This window comes from Thunnus albacares, chromosome 7 (genome assembly GCF_914725855.1).
Source record: "Thunnus albacares chromosome 7, fThuAlb1.1, whole genome shotgun sequence".
In the NCBI taxonomy this organism is placed as follows: domain Eukaryota; kingdom Metazoa; phylum Chordata; class Actinopteri; order Scombriformes; family Scombridae; genus Thunnus; species Thunnus albacares.
The window spans coordinates 22330457-22351072 of NC_058112.1; the positions used below are offsets into that span (position 1 = coordinate 22330457).

Sequence of the window (20616 nt, forward strand, 5' to 3'; positions counted from 1 at the left end):
TACTTGTGTAAATGTTTTGACACTACTGCGTCTTCATCAGAGTCACAGCAAGTGTGGCCTGCAGCGTGTTTCTGTCCTCTCTCCTCGCTGAAGTTTCCTGACCTTGATCAAAGATGCACTTCACTCAGCTGCTGGAAGATGTGCAGAAATACCTCTTAATGTTAAATGCTACTCATAGCCACTGATCAGACTCAATCCCGGAGCCAGAATATGATAAAGTAGGTGTTGTAATCATAGACTGTAAAAACTAATGGACGTAGCCACCATGACGTCATCCATCGGATTGTAGACTCCCGTTTTGAAGCCTTGAGTTTGCCATTTTGACTGTCTCCATCTTGGATTTTTGGAGCCAGAAGTGATGAGAAGTGACATATTTGGACAAGAGGGTGGAGCTGACCCTAATGCTAGCTGCCAGCTTGGTTTGCACGGTGCATTTGCAGTCTACGGTTAACTGTGATAACTAACTATCTCTCGCAAAAAACAGGTTTAAAAATATTAAAAAACTGGAAAAAAAAAAATAAAACTGAACATCCGACTCCTTAGAGGGTCTTTTAGTACAACCAAATGCTGAACAAGACTTTTTTAGGTGACCAAAATATTACAATTAACTTTCATGAACTGAAAACACACTGAAATAGCAACGGCTACGCCTATAGTCTAGGCTATGGTTACATTACCTAACCAACGTTGTCACCGTGGTAGCGACTTGTCAATCACAACATAACTACGCCCTAAAGCATACGCCGCTTTATCGTCGAATTTAAATTAAATGCACCCATAATTTACAAAATGAACATCATGCTGTATTGAAGAAGACTTGAAACTAGCAATTGAGACCATAAACTCATTAGGAAAGTGTTTACTGAGGTAATAAATCAAGTGAGAAGTAGGGTCATTTTCTCATAGATTTCTATACAAACTGACCTCTTTTTGAAACCAGTGGAGTTGCCCCCGATAGCTTTTAGACAGAATGCAGTTTTAAGCCAAATTGGCTTCATTTTTCAGACCCGGAACTACCCTCTTGGTTGTAATTCAGCACTGATGGGTGAGTTTTCTCATTTTTTAGCAACATAGCATCTCTTAAAGGGTAACATTATGTCATATAAATAATGTACAGGACAAATTTCTTGCACTGGCCTGGACCAGTGTCGAGGGAGCTGTGTAGGACACAGCTTTACCCCAGAGTTAAATAAAAAATATAAATTACAGAATCAGTTTTCTTTAGAAATGATGCATCCCTGACCTGTGTGAGACCTCTTACATGAATGGGACAATGGGACCTTCCTCTTAAGACTGAATTGCCAGGTTTTTGTTTTTTTGTTTTTTTGTTTTTACATTAAAATACCAAACCCCATGCATGCTGTATTAAAGTCTGTGCATGATCAGTTGTGTCTGTCTGCCTCAACTTTGTGTTTTCATTCCTAATTTACCCAAATTGTCTAAAGAGGTATTCACTCATGTTCAGGACATTCCACCAGCAACTGCAGATGACCCTTTTGCCAGTTTAAGGTCACTTCAAGGAGTCAGGTCAATTCCCTTTTCTTCCCTGGCCGTCTCAATTATACCAGAGCTCTCAACCATCTTTGATGAACTTGCAGTTTTTCTGGATAGTGACTGATTTGACATGCAGCCGTTAAATTATAGTGACAAATAGGCTCATTTAAATAGCCAAGCACTTCAGTAAGTGGATCACAGCACACCTGGTTTGAAACAACATAGCAACACAGCGGGAGAGTGATAATGATATGCGTGCAGTGGGAAACAGTGCTACAATTCGTTGATATCATTAATTTAGCTGGGATGTCATCTTTTCTACTCCATTAGGTTGCAAAGGTCTTCAGGGGAATACTGAAATATCCTACATGTAGAATGTAACCACCCAGAAAGTAATTATTGCACAACCAGCAACCTCTAAATTTTCTCTCTGGCCAATCCTGCAGAGACCACATGTTAAACTTGGTCTTTGACAGTTAGAGCGGCGGATCTCTTGGTATTTTCCTCACACTTTCACATTTTCCTTATGTGTCTGTGAGAAACTGGGCTAGTCTCCTGGCACATGGTGCTCCAGAAATACCTGCAGGTGATAACTAACTGAGGTTTTGTAGCGGCTGTCCTCTCACCTTGACCATTATGTATGCATCATACCTGTGGGTGGAGGTGGTAATTAACTGTTGCTTTGCCATATTTAGAACGTTGCCATGACAGCTATCTCCGCTATCGCTTTCTTCTCACCATTACTGTCACCTATTTTCAGCGTTTCTCTCTGTTCCATTGTCCCTTCAGATGTTCGTTATTTCAATTTTTTTCTCTCCCTCTTGTCCTTATTTAATATTTTTAGCATGCAGTGTTTCCATAACGTATAGTAGAAACGCAGCTGACACAGAATCCTCTTACTCTACATACATGGTGAACGTGTCTGTGCACATGTGTGTGTGTGTATGTGTGTTTATAAGTTCAGGGTGGTCCTGATGAGCTGACAGTACCATCCATCATGGGCAGATCAAGTCGCAGACTCTGCCCACTGGGCTGTGGCCTGCAGGTAACAGCAGCTGCAGCGCAGTGTCTCAGCTGTCATCCTTTTTACAGAGTGTCAGTCTGACAAGTCCTGTTCACTTCAGTCTGCTGCAGTTCTCAGGACATTGCTGTGCATAAAATGACCGGTCTCTTTATGCTCCAAGTCTGCAAATAAAACCAAATGTTTTTGCTAGATTGACATTAATATCCAGGTCTGTGGCTGATTATTTATGGTCCTGTCACTCGTGAGTTTTTTGTGAGGTTTTTGGGCCGCAGCTGATTTCGCCCGCTTTCATAGTGTAATAAATCTAATCACATTGAATAAAGATACTTTTATAGTCATGCTGTTATATATTCAATAAAGCTGAAACAATTAGCCAATTAATCAGTTGATTGACAGAATTAATCATCAGAATTTTTAAAATAGATTTAAGACGTTTTAAAAATGTCCAACATTCTCTGGTTGCAGCCAATGATTTAGGAATTGCAGCTTTTCTCTTTAATATCATTGTAAACTTAATATCTTTGGGTTTTGAATGTTGTTGTTTTAGGCTCTGAGAAACTACGCCCAACAATTTTCAGTATTTTGACATTTTTATAGACTAAACGGACTAATTTATACCATCATCAGCAGATTAATCAATAATAAGAAAAGCTGTTAGTTGCAGCCCTAATATTAACTTGTTTTAGCAGTTTTTAGTTAAGTTCAAAACCTTATACCTTTAACTCAATACATGACAAAGGAAAACAGCAAACTGTCACATTTGAGAGGCTGGAGACAAATCATATTTGGCATTTTTGCTTGGAAAAATCACTGAAACATTCACATTCAGCTCAAACCACCGCTGTGTCTTAGCATATCCTCACAGAGCTGCTAGTGTGACTGTAGACTCTCAGTCTTGTTATCAGTCAGTAACCAAGCTAACCACTAAGAAAACATGAGTGTGTGAAATTCTTTCATTTATTCTGTCAGCATGTGGTAAACACTATAAAAGTGACACTTGAACAGCCCTGCATTAAAAACTCTTTTTGTGTTAAACCTGTTCTATTTTTTGTTGAGACTGTATTAGAGGTTGTGATTCAGCCCTGATCATATTTGAGACTATGGTTTGTGGTTCTGTTGTATTGCATTATAAAGTATATTTGATATAATTAGTTTCTGTAGGTAGAGCAATAAGCAATTAAGTACAGCTATACTACAGACACAGACATTACCTGCACTTACATCCCTTTCTGTAATATCTATTTTAGTTTTATAGTTTTAGATCACATTACATTATCCAGGTTTGCTTTTAATCTGTCCATCCCCTGAATATAACAAGTACAATTTGTCACATTGAAATGATGATTCCCTCTCTTGTTCACAGCTACCATTCCTTGACAAATGGAATAATACAATGAAACGGCTGCCTGCGGTAAAATATTTAATAACCAGGATAGCAAATATTAATGTTTGAAAGTAGAAGTGCGATACCATCAAAGAGTGAGCGTTAGTTTAAGAGGGAGATGACATTTGAGTGATGATAATCTGAGGTCTGCGAAAGCTCCTCTCTGTGTCTGTTATTACACTGGAGATGGAGAACAGAGGGGATGTAGTACAGACATGCCAACATTAACATGTTACTGTAAATCAGTCATGCTTCTCCCTCTTTTGGGGTGATGATTGCCTGCAAGACTCAATCACTTGTTATCGCTAAGGATTTTCAGCAGCTTATAATATCTAATATCTTCCCCTATGTTCCATTTTCAAGTAGTTGCTTAGCCAGGATTTGATGTTGTAGTCCTATTGTGCTAAAATGCTGGGAGACTTTACACAAGTCCATTACAGGACAGTATTCCTGCATACAAATGGGGGCAGGACATTAATCTAAAGGACCATTAGGCAGATGGCACTATATACCTTTCTGAATGTTATCTGTATTTTCCAGCAGAGCGAGCTTACCTTTTCGTTTTACAGTCTGAAATTGCAAATGAAAAAAAAAACAAAAACACACTTAATTGAGAACAGACTGTAGCCAGTGTTTCAGAGGAGCAATATTAGATGTAATATACACACGTGATGTGCAGACTGGATATCAAGGATTTGTCCATACCACAGGCAGGCTTAGAGAAGCAGGCTATTAGATTTTCATTGATGTCCCCAAAGATTCAATAAAAGATACGACGCCCAGATCCAAAGCAGTGCTCGCTTCCCTTCTTCTGTGTCCTTGGCACAGACTAATTCTCACTCACGGTGGCATATTTATGGTGTGAAGCACTAGTTGACTGCCAGGTGACAGTATTCACCTTTGACTTTTATGTGTGTGTTTGTGTGTATCTGTGTGTGGCAAAATCTCTGATGGTTTGTCAACAGTCAGAGATGTTGCCATAGTATTTATGCTGTGATATCTGTCCCTTTTAAAGGATAGGTTTGGGTTTTATCAAGTCTGTCTTAATACAATACTGACGTGCCAATGTGTACGTGGAAATAGGTCTTGGTTGTTGTAACAATTCCTACTCTCCACACCTTGAAGCTATTCTCCTGGAACGTGATTACACTGTAAGAAATATGAAAAAATGCTTTCAATGTTCAGCTGATGCTAATATGATGCTTCAGCCGTCTGAGTTAAGTAATCAAGTCGGTATCTTCCAAAGTTGCAGCCTGTTTAGAACAAAATTCCCCTAGAAGGAAACATTCTAGTAGTCATGTGTAGATTTGTTGCTGGAACTGACTTTTTACTCACATTACAGATTGAACTACATACTATGTATTCATTTACACTTACTCCCCTCGTCAGCTGTTGTCAGGTGCGACTGTGTTCTGCAGACATTTTCTCACAGCTTCTCATCTTCTACAGAGCCTTGCAAACGCTGTATTTATGTCCATTTTGGAACCCTTGTGGATTTTGTTCCTTGTTCCTTACAGTGTAGTCCTGTTCTTTGAAAATAGCTTCAGGCTCAGTGTGGAGAGCAGGAAGTGTTAGAGTGACCAAGACCCATTTCCACGGACATATTGGCACATCAGTATTGTATTAAGACAGACAGCTTTTCAATAGATTTTCCAGAAACATAACTATATCACGATGTTTCTGATTTAGTCAAAATGATAATAATTAAATTAAATAGCAGATTTAATTTAAGAATTGATGGTTGAGTTTGAGTTTGTTACCATTTATATTATAGTGACATTATTTCCAAATAACAAACACTGTACTGTAGCTCTCCATAGGGAAATGGTGACAGTTCGTCAGTAGCTTGTTAAGTAGTCCATGACCCATTATCATCTCAAATAACTCTGAAATACAAGTACGCCTACACCATGTAATGATCATAACAGTATGTCATACCCTCGACAGCTGTTCTGCTGCAGCGGATGTTGTATAAGAACTGGTGGCTTCACTATTTGGATGAATTAGTCGGCTGCATGATTTCAAATGTCTTTGTTGGTCTCCTGGTACCACTGCAGCTCACTTTAGGCAAACAACTCCGACTACTCTCAAGCTCCTTAGCAAAATAAGGAGGCAATAATATTAGATGAGCATTGCAATGGTGAGTTAATGACAACAATCTAATTATGTTTTAATCCACCCTAAAATATGTCAACAATCAATGATTAATTTCCTGTTGGGGTCTCACTAACAAGCATTTTATGAGACCCTATAGAAAGAACGTTTCTATTAAGCCTTCAGCAGATCACTGGACCATAATGTGAGTAGAGTCAGGTGTCTGTCTCCGTCTGTCCCTCCTCTCTCTGTCATGTCTTGATGTCTCATTAGCTGCATGCTCTAGGGTTATTGATCTCTGGGAGACGTTAATTATGTTATCAAAGCTTGAGTTGTATCTTTCAATATAGTAAACACAGGAAATGAGGATCTGAGGTTGATTATGATTACTGTTTTCAGTCATGTACTGGCTTGAGCCTCCGTCTGAACCCTGAGTATAATTTCTCAGAAAATATGAATCGATTCATGTGCGGGAAGTAATAAAAGCTTGTTGCATCTCGTTTTATGACCATGGTTTTCACAGAAGGGATAGTTTTGCTTCTATAATATCCGTTTCATTATATTAGGGCTAACTAACAATTATCATTATTATCAACGTTATTAAGTAATCTGGCAATATTTCTTTTTGATTTCTGGGTAATTCCAGATATCTTCCATGTATCTACCCAATACCAGTCCAAAATCTGTAAACTTAACTGTGTGAAGCCCTTTGGGATCATTCTGATGTACAGTAACATGACACTGTAACTTCACACCACTTCTTAACTAAAAACAGGTACGTTCATGCACCATCATACTTTTTAGGCTTGTGAGATGTTTTAATTATATTGTTCTTGGCAGTTTATGAGATTGCATCATTATAATGCATCAACCTCTGTTCAATTTTTTTTATCACATATGGACTTGAGGGCAGACATCACGTTCAGCAGCTTGATGAAACCAAAGAGTTCAATAATAAGATTGACGAAAAATAGAGTGGAGCTGCAACGATTAGCTGCCAACTGTTTTAATTATCAATTATTCATTTGGAGTCATTTTCTAAGAAAAAAATTCTCTGGCTCCAGCTTCTCAAATATGAATATTTTCTGGTTTCTATGATGGTGAACTGAATATCTTTGTGTTGTGGACTGTTGGTCGGAACAAAAGAAGACATTTGAGGATGTTGTCTTGGCCTTTGTGAAACAATAAAACAGCAAATGTTTGGGTTTTTTGCTGTGGATTAATTTTGTGTTGATAAAAATGATGATTAATACTTTCAGCTCTATTTTATATTTGTTGTGGCACAACCTACTCTGTTGGACTACAAAACCAGTCACCTGGAAAGTGACTGGGGCCAGACGTGGCTGGGCTCGTGTCTTTCTACATTAACAGCTACATAATCCGAGGCTGCAGCTATGAGCATTAGAATGGATTAGTATGCTACGCAGTGGTTGTGTCCCCGGCTTCTCTTGAGCTTACTTTCACTCTTATGTGATTTCTGTCCTCTTGGCTGTTCTGTTGTTCGGCTGTCAAACCAAAGTGCAAATTCTATCAGCAGGGGTTTATTCAATTCAGTTCTCCGTTGCCAGAAACCCGTGGACCAAGAAAATGGAATGATTTTCCCCCTTTCACAGTGTTCACACACCATCCAATTAGGGCACCGAAACACAAGGGAGGGAGCAATAGGCAGGCAGAGATGTGGGCAGGATAACAGGACAAAAGAAGAGCAGTAGTGTGACTGGTTATAGAATATAGCTGGAGAAAGAGAGACAAAAGAGGAGGGGTTTATGATGCCTTAAAGTATCAGTATATGCATTGTTAACCTGAATTTATGAGTTGCGCTTGATCACCGTTTTCACTCAATCACTTCAATGTGTTTTTCTATATTGTGCAGAAAATTAATGCAGAATTATCTGTCTCACTGTACTAGAGCTGCACCGATATATCGACCCTGCACAGAGGCTGAATGATAAGAACTTTCAGCAAAGTAAAATGAGAAATATGTACTGTAATATACATATTATCTATAGCTCAAGTTTCAAATCTCTGACATAAATGAAAATGACTGTTTGGAAGGAAGGAAAAACACTCCTCCAGCAGTCAATTTCAATATACACTCAGAAAATATCTAATCTATCAATCATGTGGCAGCAACTCGATGCATAAAGCGTGCAGACACGGTCAAGAGGTTCAGTTGTTGTTCAGACTAAACATCAGAATGGGGATGAAGTATGATCAAAGTGACTTTGACCGTGGAATGATTTCTGGTTCCAGACAAGATGGTTTGGTTATCTCAGAAACACAAGAGCTGTAGAAGGGATTTGCTCATGCACCCGTCTCCAGAGTTTACAGAGAATGGTGTGAAAAACAAAAACAATCCAATAAGTGGCAGCTCTGTGGATGAAAAGAGAGGTCAGAGGAGAATGGCCAGACTGGTTCAAGCTGACAGGAAGGTGATTCAAATAACCACTAGTTACAACAGTGGTGTGTTGAAGAGCATCTCTGAACGTCAAACCTTGAAGCAGCAGAAGACCGCATCACGTTCCACTCCTGTCAGCTAAGAACAGGAACCTGAGGCTTCACCTGCTATAGGTTCTCACCAACTGGACAGTAGAAGGTTATTAAAAACGTGGCCTGGTCTGACGAATCTCAATTTCTGCTGTGACATGCAGGTGGTAGGGTCAGAATTTGGCGTAAACAATATGAATCCATTGATGCATCTTGCCTTGTGTCAACAGTGGTGGTGTGATCATGTGGGGAATATTTTCCTGGCACACATTAGGCCCCTTAATACCAACTGAGCAGTGTTTAAATACCAAAGTCTACATACTAAGTATTATTGCTGGCCATGTGACTCCCTTTATAGCCACAGTCTACCCATCTTTTAATGGCTACTTCAAGAGTCTACAGTGACCAGTCCACAGTCACCATATCTTAATCGAATAGAGCACCTTTAGAATATGGTGGATCAGGAGAGGGTCACAATATGAATGATACCGTCATGTCAACAAAGGACCAGAATCTCAAAAGAATGTTTCCAGCACCTTGTTGAATCCAGGCCATGAAGAATTTAGGCTTTTCTGGGGGCAAAGACAGTATAAAAATGTGTACCTTTATAAAGTGAGTGTCTGGTGTGTGGTATTATGTAAAGAATACTAATTTGGTCCAATTAGGAAAACAAAAGTGTTCTCACTGCATCAGAATCTTTGCTGCAGCTTTATCTGTGTGATCTGCACATCACCACCAGTCAGGGAGCAGAGATTTATGTTTGAATGTTGCTCAGCGTCGCCTCCTTGCAGCTGTGATGGGCAGGACCACTGCACCTTGCGCTCCTGCAGTGGGTTTTGTGATAAAAAAAAAAAAGTTGACAGGACAATATTTACTGTTGTTGGCCTCTAAACAGCTTCAACAAAGGTGAAATATTTATAAGTTCTGAAATATGCTGTCACAGAGGTGAGAAAACCTCAGTGGGATTATGACTTTATTTTAGGTTGTGGCAGAAAAGTATCAAAGCACTGACGCAAAATGATAAATTACACACACACAAAAGTATATATTCCAATAGATTTAGGAGTGAAGAAAATGAAGCCGCCAAAGAACTCATCAAAAACTCTGTGAACTGTTAAAGGTTGTCAGGATATAAATGGCATAAGGAGCCCTTTTGTTGCTCATTCTTTTACCACATACTTCGCCCCTGCCAGTTTTGGCAAGTCAGTGAATTTGCAGAAATATTGAGCTCTCTTCAAATGTCAGGGCACCACTGAGCTGTCAGCGACGGTTGAGAAGCAGAAAAAAGAAATCCACTCATCTTTTTTTTTTTTACCTGCATTCATCGTCTTATTGTTAGCTCCTTGTTTTAAATGGACACAGCGTCTTGCACAGTGATTCCAGATAAATGAGCATGAACGTGCAAAGAGAATCCTTAAGTACTTCATGCTACATTTGTTGAAGTGATCGATAATCTGTTAATATAAAAATGAAGACAGGTGCTGTTAAAATCACGCTCCAGTTTTGTTTTAAAAGATGGTGTAAGATTTATGCTCGGTGTTCAAACTAAATCCTGTATCCATAACAAAATAGCCGTTTAGAGATGACTGCCAGACACAAACACTTTGCTTCTAACAAAGACAGAGAGTCTGCTATCTCTCTGTGAATTACTATAGCTAATTGCCCCTAATTATGAAGCCTTGATTAAGGTGCAGCTTCTGATTTAAGAGGAAGCCAGCAGTAATGATCACTGTCTCAGTTTCTCTCTATTTTAATTGTCCGTTTTAGTATTCACTTCTTCTTTAATTGTTCCAGTCGTAGGACCTTATGCATAAATGCATTACATTTGTGCAAAAACAAGCCTTTCCTGAATGACTTAGTCTGCGGATTGCAACTCTGTGAACTCAAATTAATTAAAGTATTACTTTATTTTTCACGCACTTCAGTCCTGTATATAATTTTAAAAATAGCTTCAATTACTTTAAATTTGTCTCGTCACAGCTTAGATTAACCATCGCTTTATATGGTTTTGATATTACATGTCTCTTGTGATGCTGGCTAAGATTTTACATGTTTCATTTCCAATTAAACTCCAGTACAGCAGTCATTCATTCACTCATTAAACCTTTATTTATACAGGGTGGTCCACTGACAGAAGTTCACTCTGTTTCGCATGGGCGCCCTGCGCACACAGGACAATTAAAGCAAGGGCAAAAAACAAACATTTAGACTTATAAAACTGCAAATAAATTTTAAGGATGAAATGGTAAAAGTATAAGAAAGACATTAAATCAGAAATAAATAGTTTGACAACAACAGTAGTCAACCATAAAGGTCTACACTTTACTCAGATGTAACCATTGCAGGTACAGGTCTTGTCAATGACAATGTCAGTTTTTAATCAGCCAAAAATAATGAGGCTTCCAATCATGCTGCAGTTTATTCCACCTGAGTGAAGCAAAACATTTTAAGGCCTTTTTTTACCAAGTTGTTTTACATTTTTGGAACCTTCAGAGAGTGAGACAGGCCAGCCTACACTCCTGCACAAGTGAGCGTGACGAATCCTAAAGCCACTGTTTTATGAAAAATTAAATGTTAATCAGAAAATGATGGGTGTGGTTTTACAGCATCGTGCCATGTCCCTACACTCCACACAGTAAATGTTCATAAACAGACATCTTTGCTTCCTCTCATGACACTGACACAGTGTTTTAATTTACTAAAATGTGACAAGATTTGAAAAATGTTTTTAATTTTTGATCGCAATAACTACGATATTTTATTTAGTCCACCTTTTAAACTTAATAGCACTGAGCCAGAAGCACATTGGATGTAATTTTCCATTTCTTCAAATACTCCATAAAGTACTCAACCCGGTTCATTTTGGAGTGCCCGGTTACGGGTTTGCTATAATTAGATTCCTATGCTTGAAAGGCTTGCGGGGTGTTGATCATTGTTATTTCATGAGGCATGCAGCACTATGAATCTCATCCTCTCAGACTACCCATTCTCTTCTTGCAGACAAGCAGGGCCCTCAAGATATTTAGAAATATGAAAATAATAACTTCCCAATGGCCATAAATCATGAGGGGTCTTAGGTTGTTTTTTAACTTTCAGTAAGATCAAAAGTAAATTATTTTGTGCTATTTTTATGGTATTAAAAAGACAACTGCAACATGTTATTGTTCCCTAATCCATAGATAATCTCTATGGTGATTTTATAACATTATCTTTGACAAAAGATAGATGAGTTGGGAGACATTTATACACGGGGAAGAGCTGCTTGAACAAAAATGGAGAGCTGGCGCCCCCTGGCTCTAACAATGTAAATGATATCTTAAAATTGGTAATAATATTGTATATGTCTACCACTTCTTTCTATAGCGTCTTTATGTCTGTACAAGCATCAGTCAGAAAGGCAAATTAGGCTAATCTTGCACATCTAACATCATCACAGGACGTTTTTATTCTTAAGTGCTGTGAAAATACTGGAGAACATTGTCTCCAGTTAAAAGCTTATGATAATGTGTTCTTTCATTTTCATTTCCTTTCAGATCCCTTTTTTCATCTCCAGGGGAGGAGGCCATGGTTCCAGTAAGTATAAGATTCAATTAAAACCTTTAACGCTATCCTCATTCAGTCCAAGAATGAATAATCCTGCTGCAGTACAATTGCTATTTGAGAGGCTTTGTTAGCATCTGCGTGTCATGGTTTTGATGTGGCAGACCAGCAGTGAAACAGGAGAATAAAACACACTTTAAATGTGTTATTACCTGAAAACAACAGGCTTTACTTGTTGGACGTTTACATACATGGATATTAAGAGCTCTTAAAGCTTAAAGGTAAAATTTGCCTGGTTCAGCGTGTCATTCAAGGACTCACACTTGTTCATGAGAGGAAGCTGATAATTCAAAGGACAAACAAAACTGGTTAACATGTATTCAAAAAACAAAGCCAAGCATCCCAGCAGGCCGTGATTACAAAACTACAGTTTATGAAAAAGAGCCAAACACTTAGATAAGATGCAAGTTTAAAAAAAAATATTTATAATATGATACAAGGATATTTTGTGAGGTTGATGGGGTTGTGAAACCTGTACATTATGAACAAAGCACTTGAAATTCAACCTGAAAGCTGAACATGGCTATTGGGCCATGATTGTGTCAAACGGCTAACTGTCAAGATACTAGCTGTATTATACAAATGGTTTCCACTAGTATACAATGGCTGTATAGGATTAGATTACATATTTATATAAAGTGCAATAGGAATAAACACTTACAGTGAAGGCCTGAAGTCCTTCGTGACTGAGTGTAAACCACCACATGCTGAAAGCCTTCTCATCATATGGCCAGGTGGTTGGGCAAGAACAATCTACAGACTTGGCAGGGCAGTATCACAAACTGTTGGCCAGAGTTCAGTGGCAGAATATATACTGTATTACAAAATGTATGAAAGGGTTACCAATCTGTGCAATATATCCAATCTTACAAATATAATCAGTATGAACAGTTGTGAGAAAGTTATCTAAAATTCCCCTTTTTACAATTATAAATAGACACTTGTTTACTGCTTCTACTACAATGAATCATAGCACCACAGACTCTCATTTTTTTTTCAACCTTGAATATGAAATAACCTGAAATAAATGAGAAGATTCATTCTTATCTCAGGGGAATAAGACATCTTTGACATTAAAGATATAAGAAAATATATGCACTGTTAGTGACTAGATTACATGCTTTGTTTATAGTTCATAATTCTTGTTTTCTTCTTACTGGTTTGTCTCTATAATGTTTCAAGGTTATAAAAAGCAAGTGAATTCAGCATCACAGTTGAGTCTCAAGAATACAGGAGAGCAAAGAGGCATCAAGCGGTCTATCAGACTCTGTCCAGCACCTCTCCATGCCAAACACCAGCAGCTGGGGATTCTGGGGGATTATCTAGGTCTGCTGGGAACCCTGTTGAAAGACAATACAATATAAGTGGTACGTATATGGTGGACACATGAGTGAAATGGAAGACTGGGTAAATATAACAATATATAACAAGCTACTGAGTGGTACACTTCATTGAAATTGGTCCTTACTGAATTGGTTCTTTTACGTTTCCAGCAGTCTGGATTGAGCCTTTTCTGCTCCTCAGCCAGAGCCTTGGCCTCCATGGTGTACATCCTCCTTTCCTCACTTTTCATCTTCTTCCACTTGTCACCCAGGATGACACTAATGGCTCTGAAATGAAAGGTTAGAGTCAGAAGATCAAGGGCTCACCTTTTTCAGATTATTATTGTCTTAAAAGGATCTGTGAAACTTTCTTTTTCTTTTTTCCCATTACCTTTTTATGTACTGAGAAAATGACTAAAGCCTGTGTGCATTTTTACAGGATCTGCAACTACAGCTCTTTAAAATTAAAATTTATCATTTAATTTTAGGTCGCAGGTATTAAATGATGAATTAACAGTATACACTGAGTGCCTAATTAAATGACTTAATTTGGTAAGCCAACATATTCACTGGACGTAATGCGGAAGGTCTTCTATTATGTCAGCAGTGGGACCCACACTGGCTGAGTGATGATTAACTTAATAAATTATCAGGCAAATTCTGGTGGTGAGATAAGTGCATTTCTCATGGGCTCCTTCGTGGAGGAGAGAGGAGAGAGTGTTTTTCATTTGCTACCACATTTTCACAGCTGGTCCAAGTATTAGAACTGGCAATCTACCAGTGTAATTGTCACTTTTCCTGCCTCTACATTACTGCCAAAACAAATACAGAGCTGAAAGAATGACCCAGATGCTCCCTGGGCTCCTTTTTTTTTTTTTTTTAACTTTCTTAAGATTTTACTATCCAAGAGTGTTACTTTATCCTCGCCCTTTGGACTGGGTACTGCTTGAAAAGAACTAGTTCATTCGACGTGTTCTCCGACCACATCAGAAGACAAAAGTATTTATAGCTGTTCTGAACGGCGACACTCGAAGGCAGGGTGAAAAGCTGACCGTCATAGAGAGGGAAAGGCAATCATAATGTTGCGCTTGTTTCTACACACAAAAAACAACAGAATGAGAAGAGAAATCTTCAGAGAGAAGTTCAAACCCTCCTTTCACCTCCACACACCTGGCCAACCACTGTGTGAAGTGGGCACGCATGTTGGATTGGCAGTTTCTGAAAGTTACAGAAATTGTCGGATACAGCCACCTAATTTTCAGTGTTGAAACTGTGTTAACACCTGATGAAGAACACTGGCAGCTTTAGGGTCTTTGAGGTTCATGAGACATAGCATTAGCCTTACATTACCAGACTATAAACTGCAACACTGTGCTCGTGATTACTCTGCTCAATATTTATTTATTTTTAACATTGGACCATGACACGGTTGGTTGGAAGGCCTAACGTGACCTTAAGATGTGACACAGTGATGAAGACATTCATTAACCTCATTCTCCTGTACAAGAAAAGCTATTGTTATGTATGATAGTGTGATGAGTGCATTGAGTCTATTTAGCACACCTGTTGTCCTTCCCAGGATACATCTGTGTGTACTCCACTCTGTACTTCTTGGCAAAGAGCATGAAGGCATTCATTGGCCGCTTGCATTTTGTAGGTGTGGCACCACTGGCTGTCCCTGAGGCGTGGCTCCTGTTTGATTTGCTATTCGAGGATTGTGGGGAGCTGGAGCGCTCAAGTTTATCACAGTCTGGACTGACAGCACCACTGCTGGACAGGGAGGTTCTGCGCTGACGAGCCATGCTGCTGAGAACATACACTGCTGAGGAATCTAATGGGGTGAAGTCATAACTGTAGCAGAGGGGAAGGAAAAGAAAGACAGAAATTAATACTATGTTCCTCTAAGCGGTCACATTTTATCTGTAACTTTTTTTGTGTATTTGTATGTACAAGTGTAGTTTGTATATCAACCAAAAGTCAAAAAAATGGCCTTTAAACTTTGTCAAGATTTCTCTTGAATCTACAAATAATTTTGAACAATTGTAGACACACATGTTCCATGTAATGAGTGAACACAAAAACATATTTATGAATTAGTTATTTTGTTTTCAGGGTGCAAAAGATATTTGTAACTCTTGTTTGTAGTGGTATTTATTCAAAGCTATATATAGACAGAAGGACAATCACACTTTATGCAGTATAATTTGTTCTACAAGCTTTAAGTCATAATAAAAAGAAGTCTATGAATTGTTTATATACTTTGTTAAATAAGATAATAAAGATGTAAAATATTTAAATACAATTGAGTACAATAAAGTTTCATGTTACCATTGTATAGATAATAGATGGCATTTATAGATATTAACTTTGAAGTTCAAATATTTCTGTCCTGAGAAGAAACAAGACTGTACTTAATATCAAACTTAATATTATGACAAAATTCAAAGGGAGCAAGGCTGCTTCTTTGGGGTGTGTGTGTGCACATTCAACTATGTGTTTGCATTAGACTTTCATTAACGATATAAGCAGAAAGTGTTCTTCACACAGATACTGTAGACACAAATGCTGTACTTCAGTCTCTTATGCAAAGACAGATCACATTAGTTGGGGGGTTTGTACCTTCTGAAAGTGTCAAAGACAACAGAGTCATCACAGTTAATGGCATCTGGGTGGTTTGGCGGCAGGCACACATCGCCCAGTTGCATCTCATAGCAAGGGATCCCATGGTGCACCACAGTAAGGCTCGGATAAAAGGAGGCCCACCCTGAAAAACACAGATGGTTGATTACAGATTAATTTTATCTCAAAGCTGTTTATTTTTTAAAAAGCTGTTATTCATAAAACTAAATAATTTGCATTTGCAAACAACATTTGGTCAGTGAAAGCAAAGCTTATGTTGGCAAATACTCATTCCCCATATTGCTTTAAAAATCTGTTTTTGATGTAATTTTGCTCTCTTCTCTTGCCAACAAAGCTGACATGTATCTTATGGACTAAAAACAGAAAACAAGAAATAGTTAAAGAATTGTTTTTAAACAGTATTATATTACCTTTATTTCTGACAAAAAATGGGTGATCCAATCGGCATTCAGCTGTCAAAAGGCCGTCATCGGGTGAGCCAGGGTCAAAGGTCAGTTTAAGAACTGCCTGGCCAAAAGATATTGTCTCTTCATGGCTCACTAATTTAAGCCCCTCTGAACCAAATCTCTGTAAATGAAACAAAAGGCCAATCAGATGAATCTTTACTCACCAGCAAGACAAAATAACTGAAATCACCGCCAAATAAGAATTGGTGTAAAAACAACTTGGTGCCCAATTGTCTGAAAGCTCGGTCTACGTAATACTTTATTAGACCGCCACTCCAACTCATCAAGGATGTTATGTGTTTGAGGACTTTTCTTGCACTCAGTCTCCGTCACTGTAATTCTTTCTGCCATCTTGTGGCCATTCAAAGAATTTGTAAAGTCTACAGAAGACACACTGAAAAGGAATCACTGATCTAGCAAGAGAGGCAGCAATGCTAGATTTCAGGTTTATATGAATATATCAAGTATTCTAGAGTATAGCAGAATATTTTGGATCATTTTACAGACATATCACTATTTGTTGCCCACCTTGAGAGAGGAGGAGGATGACATCATAGTCTCATCATCTGAATCATCATCAGAATCCCCAAGTTCATCAGCCTCCTGCCACTCCACATTAGGACCTCGATGGAAGCGCAGGCGAGTTCCTGAATATCAACACAACAATGTAAAATGATGAATGAGCAGATATCTCTTGGGGCTGATAGGAGAATGCTTGAAAATGAATGCAATATTGCTGTTTGGACACCAGAGGGCAGACCTTCTCTATAAATATTTTAATTAATGTTTTTCTTGGTTGGGAATGATTGTAAATGAAGGATCTTCTCAGCAAACAACAGATTACTGTCTGTCATCAGCACACTTCAAGAGCAGTGAAGTTAATGGCCCAATTAGTAATGTTTTGACCACATAAGTTGCAGGCATATTTACATACATTGTTGAAATGTTTGACTCATAGATGGAAATAAAATTGCTTCTAAACTGATCATAATAGAAAATGTGGTATAAAAACTTTAGTCAGCTTTATGTTAATGAATGACTTTGTTGATTTGTAGTGTTATTACAAGACCTGTCGATCCATTTAGGAGCACGTTCCATCCCCGTAAACTTGTGACTGGGCAACACGTACGTTAACATGTGGACTGTTACCTTTTATTGTGCTTTTAAGCCATGAGGCTTTTCTTTTTCTAGAAATTCTAAGAAAAGACCACGGTGATACTGAATGTGAGTGTGTAGGTGGGTGTAAGTGTGTGTATGTACTGATAGATGACTATGTACATGAGTGTATATCTACATACCTTTAAGGAAGCAGTGCCAGGCAGTGGAGGGCCAGGAGTGAGACCAGGCCATGTCTTCGTCATCAGAAAATGATGAGGACATCGAGAAAACTCCAGACTCTGATTCACTGCTGGCCTGTTGTACATTATTTAAAAAAAACATGTTAGAACACAATGAACTCTAAAAAACAATGTCAGTATGCCAGTAGGCAATACTGATACAGAATTTAAAAGAACATAATCACAGGACTGGATGTTTTTTAGAAGTGAAAAGTTACCCTGACACGCCTGCGCTCCCTGAGGTGGCCTCTGGAGGGGTTGGGTGCACTACTGGCTAATGGGGGCCGGGCATAGGAATGTAAACTATTACTGTTGCCAAAGATGTGGACTGGAGATGATCTGAAAAAAAATAAAATGTCATTAATATATATTATGATCATAAGTGAACATATGACATGTGATACTGTATATTTTTTAAAGTGATATCTATAACTACTAAAAACAGAATGAAATCAAGTATTCAACACCACAAAATTGGTTAAACAGGTTTATTGTGAAAATTATTTTGCAATGTCCTGGTCATAATGGTGTTAATATAGTAAGCCATTGCTAAAAATCAACAAAATCTCAGAAGATATTTCATAACAGCGATGTGACTAACTTGCCAATCCTACATGTTATGACATGTGTTGTGAACTTCTTTTTGTGTTTTTGTCAGATATATGTATTCATCAGACTTAAGTGATTTTATTGCTGGTAAGCATTCGTACAAACCTCTTATGTGGGGCGTCCTTCAGCAGTGGGCTCTGAGGACTGGTGGCAATGTTAGCCAGCTCAGCAAGCCAGTTGGTGCTGGGAGAGCAGCTGAGCTCCTGGTGAGACACTCCTGCTCCAACCTGAAATAACCCCGGAGACCTCTGGTCCTCCTCCACCTCTTGCAGCTCTGGCATGTCATCTTAAGAGAGGCCACCAGTAATACCCATAATTAATATGTACAATAGTTCATTTTGCTTACACATGGTATGTGATTTATAATGCTATTTTGGCATTTTACCATAATCCATGTGGCACCCAGGTGAGGAGGGCAGGTCCTCATTACATTTCAGTGGATCAAAGGATTCATCCATTCTTACAATGATCTGCTGTTTCCTCTTTGTTAACAGGCTGCAGGTCAATTTACTCAGCTTCCATCATCATATTCTGCCACGTCAGCTGGTTTCAGGCAAAACCAAAAGACAAATTTAGAGCTTTCACTAACAAAGGGAAACTGCTGCACAGTGCTATTTCAATTAGCGATAACCACCACTCACAATAGTAGGAAAAAGAGTAACTATTACCATATGTAATTCCATAAGTAAGTCAGAAAGATGGTATGTGGATTTGGGACAGTAATATTGTAGTTTCATTATGGCATGATGAAAACATACAGATTAAAAAAACATTAACATAACACACTTAAGCTACCAAAGATTTCTGACCACAGCCAATAATAAAAAATCCAGACCGCATGTAATAATTGCAAGACATGTCATGTACTGCCATGTATTGCGTCAATATCATGGAAAAGGTAGGCAGCCTTTTGGGAATCCTTTGTCTCTGAATCGACACAGTAAACCTCTGTGACTGGTCATGTGACTCGCTGCGTGGAGGCCTTGTTTATAAACTTAAAAGGGTTTGGCGCATGCGCACCAGAGCTCATTCATTCATAACTGCGTAGCAAAAGTGATAAAAAGCTGCACTTCGTTGTAAAAAGTGGCGTATAGAGACTCGAAAACACTGCGTTTAAAGTATGTATAAGAAAGCGAACGGCAGAATTAAAAATATTCTGTGTTGATTTGTAATTTATCTGGTTTCACACGACAGTTAAAGAAAATATGTTTAAAATATAAAAGAGGCTGTGATCGTCAAATAAATCAGATTACATGGAGCAACTAACGATCCGTTGTGTTTCTCACAAGCGTTCAACTGTCGCTGCACGCTCTAACAAACCGTTGCTTCGTGAACGCGGATATAACGTTACTGACGACATTATTGTCAGTCCGTTAATGTCAGTTAATAAAACGTTTCTGTAATATTATCATTTCCAAAAAAAGACTGTCTGAAGGCCAGGCCAGCTGTTTTCCCACTCGTCTAGAGCAGCAGCAGTGTCCTCAGCTCAAATACAGAGGTTGTCGGGTCTAACACTGTAAACAAAAGAATGTCAACAAGTTGAGGCATGACGCAACCCCTCTGCCCCGTTCAAAATGAATGACATGAAAACCTCTAGAAGCCTTTCGACGACATTTTCACACTCATTAAAGCAAATTTTATCGACTGAATGACTTGTTGCGAAACAATAAACTGCTATCGAATTTTGTTATGACCAAAACAACAAGCGTCACAGCGGAAAAAAAATGTCAAGAACACAACCTGTCATTTCGACATTAAATAAGCGCTTGACAACCTCGCTAAAACATCGTGTTAGAATTGCAAAGACACGGGTCACGCATTGTTCGCGTTAAAAAATAGTTTAAACCTTTTGTTTCATCGAAAAAAGTAGACAACTTCCCACTTACCAGATCTGTCGCCATCAAGAAACTCTCTGGCATTCACTCGAGGGGTGGGAATGAATGTGTTCAGAGAAGGCCTCCTATTGGTGAATAAGAACGCCAATAATGAGAATCTAGAGATTCTATTGGATTAGACAGTTGGGAAAAATACAAAAGGCGGGGCCTAGTTTGTTTATCATCGTTTCATTGGATGAAAGTACACGCCTGTTACTACCCAGTAACAGCTGATTGGCAATAACAGGAACAATACATGGTTATTTTTTTATCTGTTATGTTGCAAGTACAACAAGAGCTAATTG

At 38.5% G+C, this 20616-nt stretch overlaps 1 protein-coding gene and 1 long non-coding RNA gene across 2 annotated transcripts; one reads left to right on the forward strand and one right to left on the reverse strand.

The window, feature by feature from the left end:
* The first annotated feature begins 10556 nt into the window (after positions 1-10556).
* LOC122985521 lies at positions 10557-13307 on the forward strand. The gene is made up of 2 exons (XR_006404136.1): positions 10557-12056; positions 13266-13307. It is a non-coding gene; the product is annotated as an uncharacterized LOC122985521 (long non-coding RNA).
* hbp1 (HMG-box transcription factor 1) lies at positions 12488-20401 on the reverse strand. Its single transcript, XM_044356244.1, has 11 exons — positions 20324-20401; positions 18823-18980; positions 18543-18723; positions 18047-18167; positions 17790-17904; positions 17020-17138; positions 16456-16612; positions 16025-16169; positions 14969-15256; positions 13552-13693; positions 12488-13423 (listed from the first exon to the last, which is right to left on the reverse strand). The coding sequence occupies exons 2-11, from the start codon at positions 18893-18895 to the stop codon at positions 13406-13408; spliced, it is 1359 nt and encodes a 452-aa protein (XP_044212179.1). The 5' UTR covers positions 18896-18980; positions 20324-20401; the 3' UTR covers positions 12488-13405.
* Positions 20402-20616: the final 215 nt, after the last annotated feature.

What these genes read in the sequence shown, in the direction of transcription:
- hbp1 (XM_044356244.1), bottom strand. Translation starts at nt 18,895, where the DNA reads ATGGATGAATCCTTTGATCCACTGAAATGTAATGAGGACCTGCCCTCC. An exon ending in CATCCTCCTCCTCTCTCAAG is followed by an intron (nt 16,613 to 17,019) that starts GTGGGCAACAAA and finishes TTTCATTTACAG; the next exon opens with AGATTTGGTTCAGAGGGGCT. An exon ending in ATTTTTTGTCAGAAATAAAG is followed by an intron (nt 16,170 to 16,455) that starts GTAATATAATAC and finishes TGTGTTTTTCAG; the next exon opens with GGTGGGCCTCCTTTTATCCG.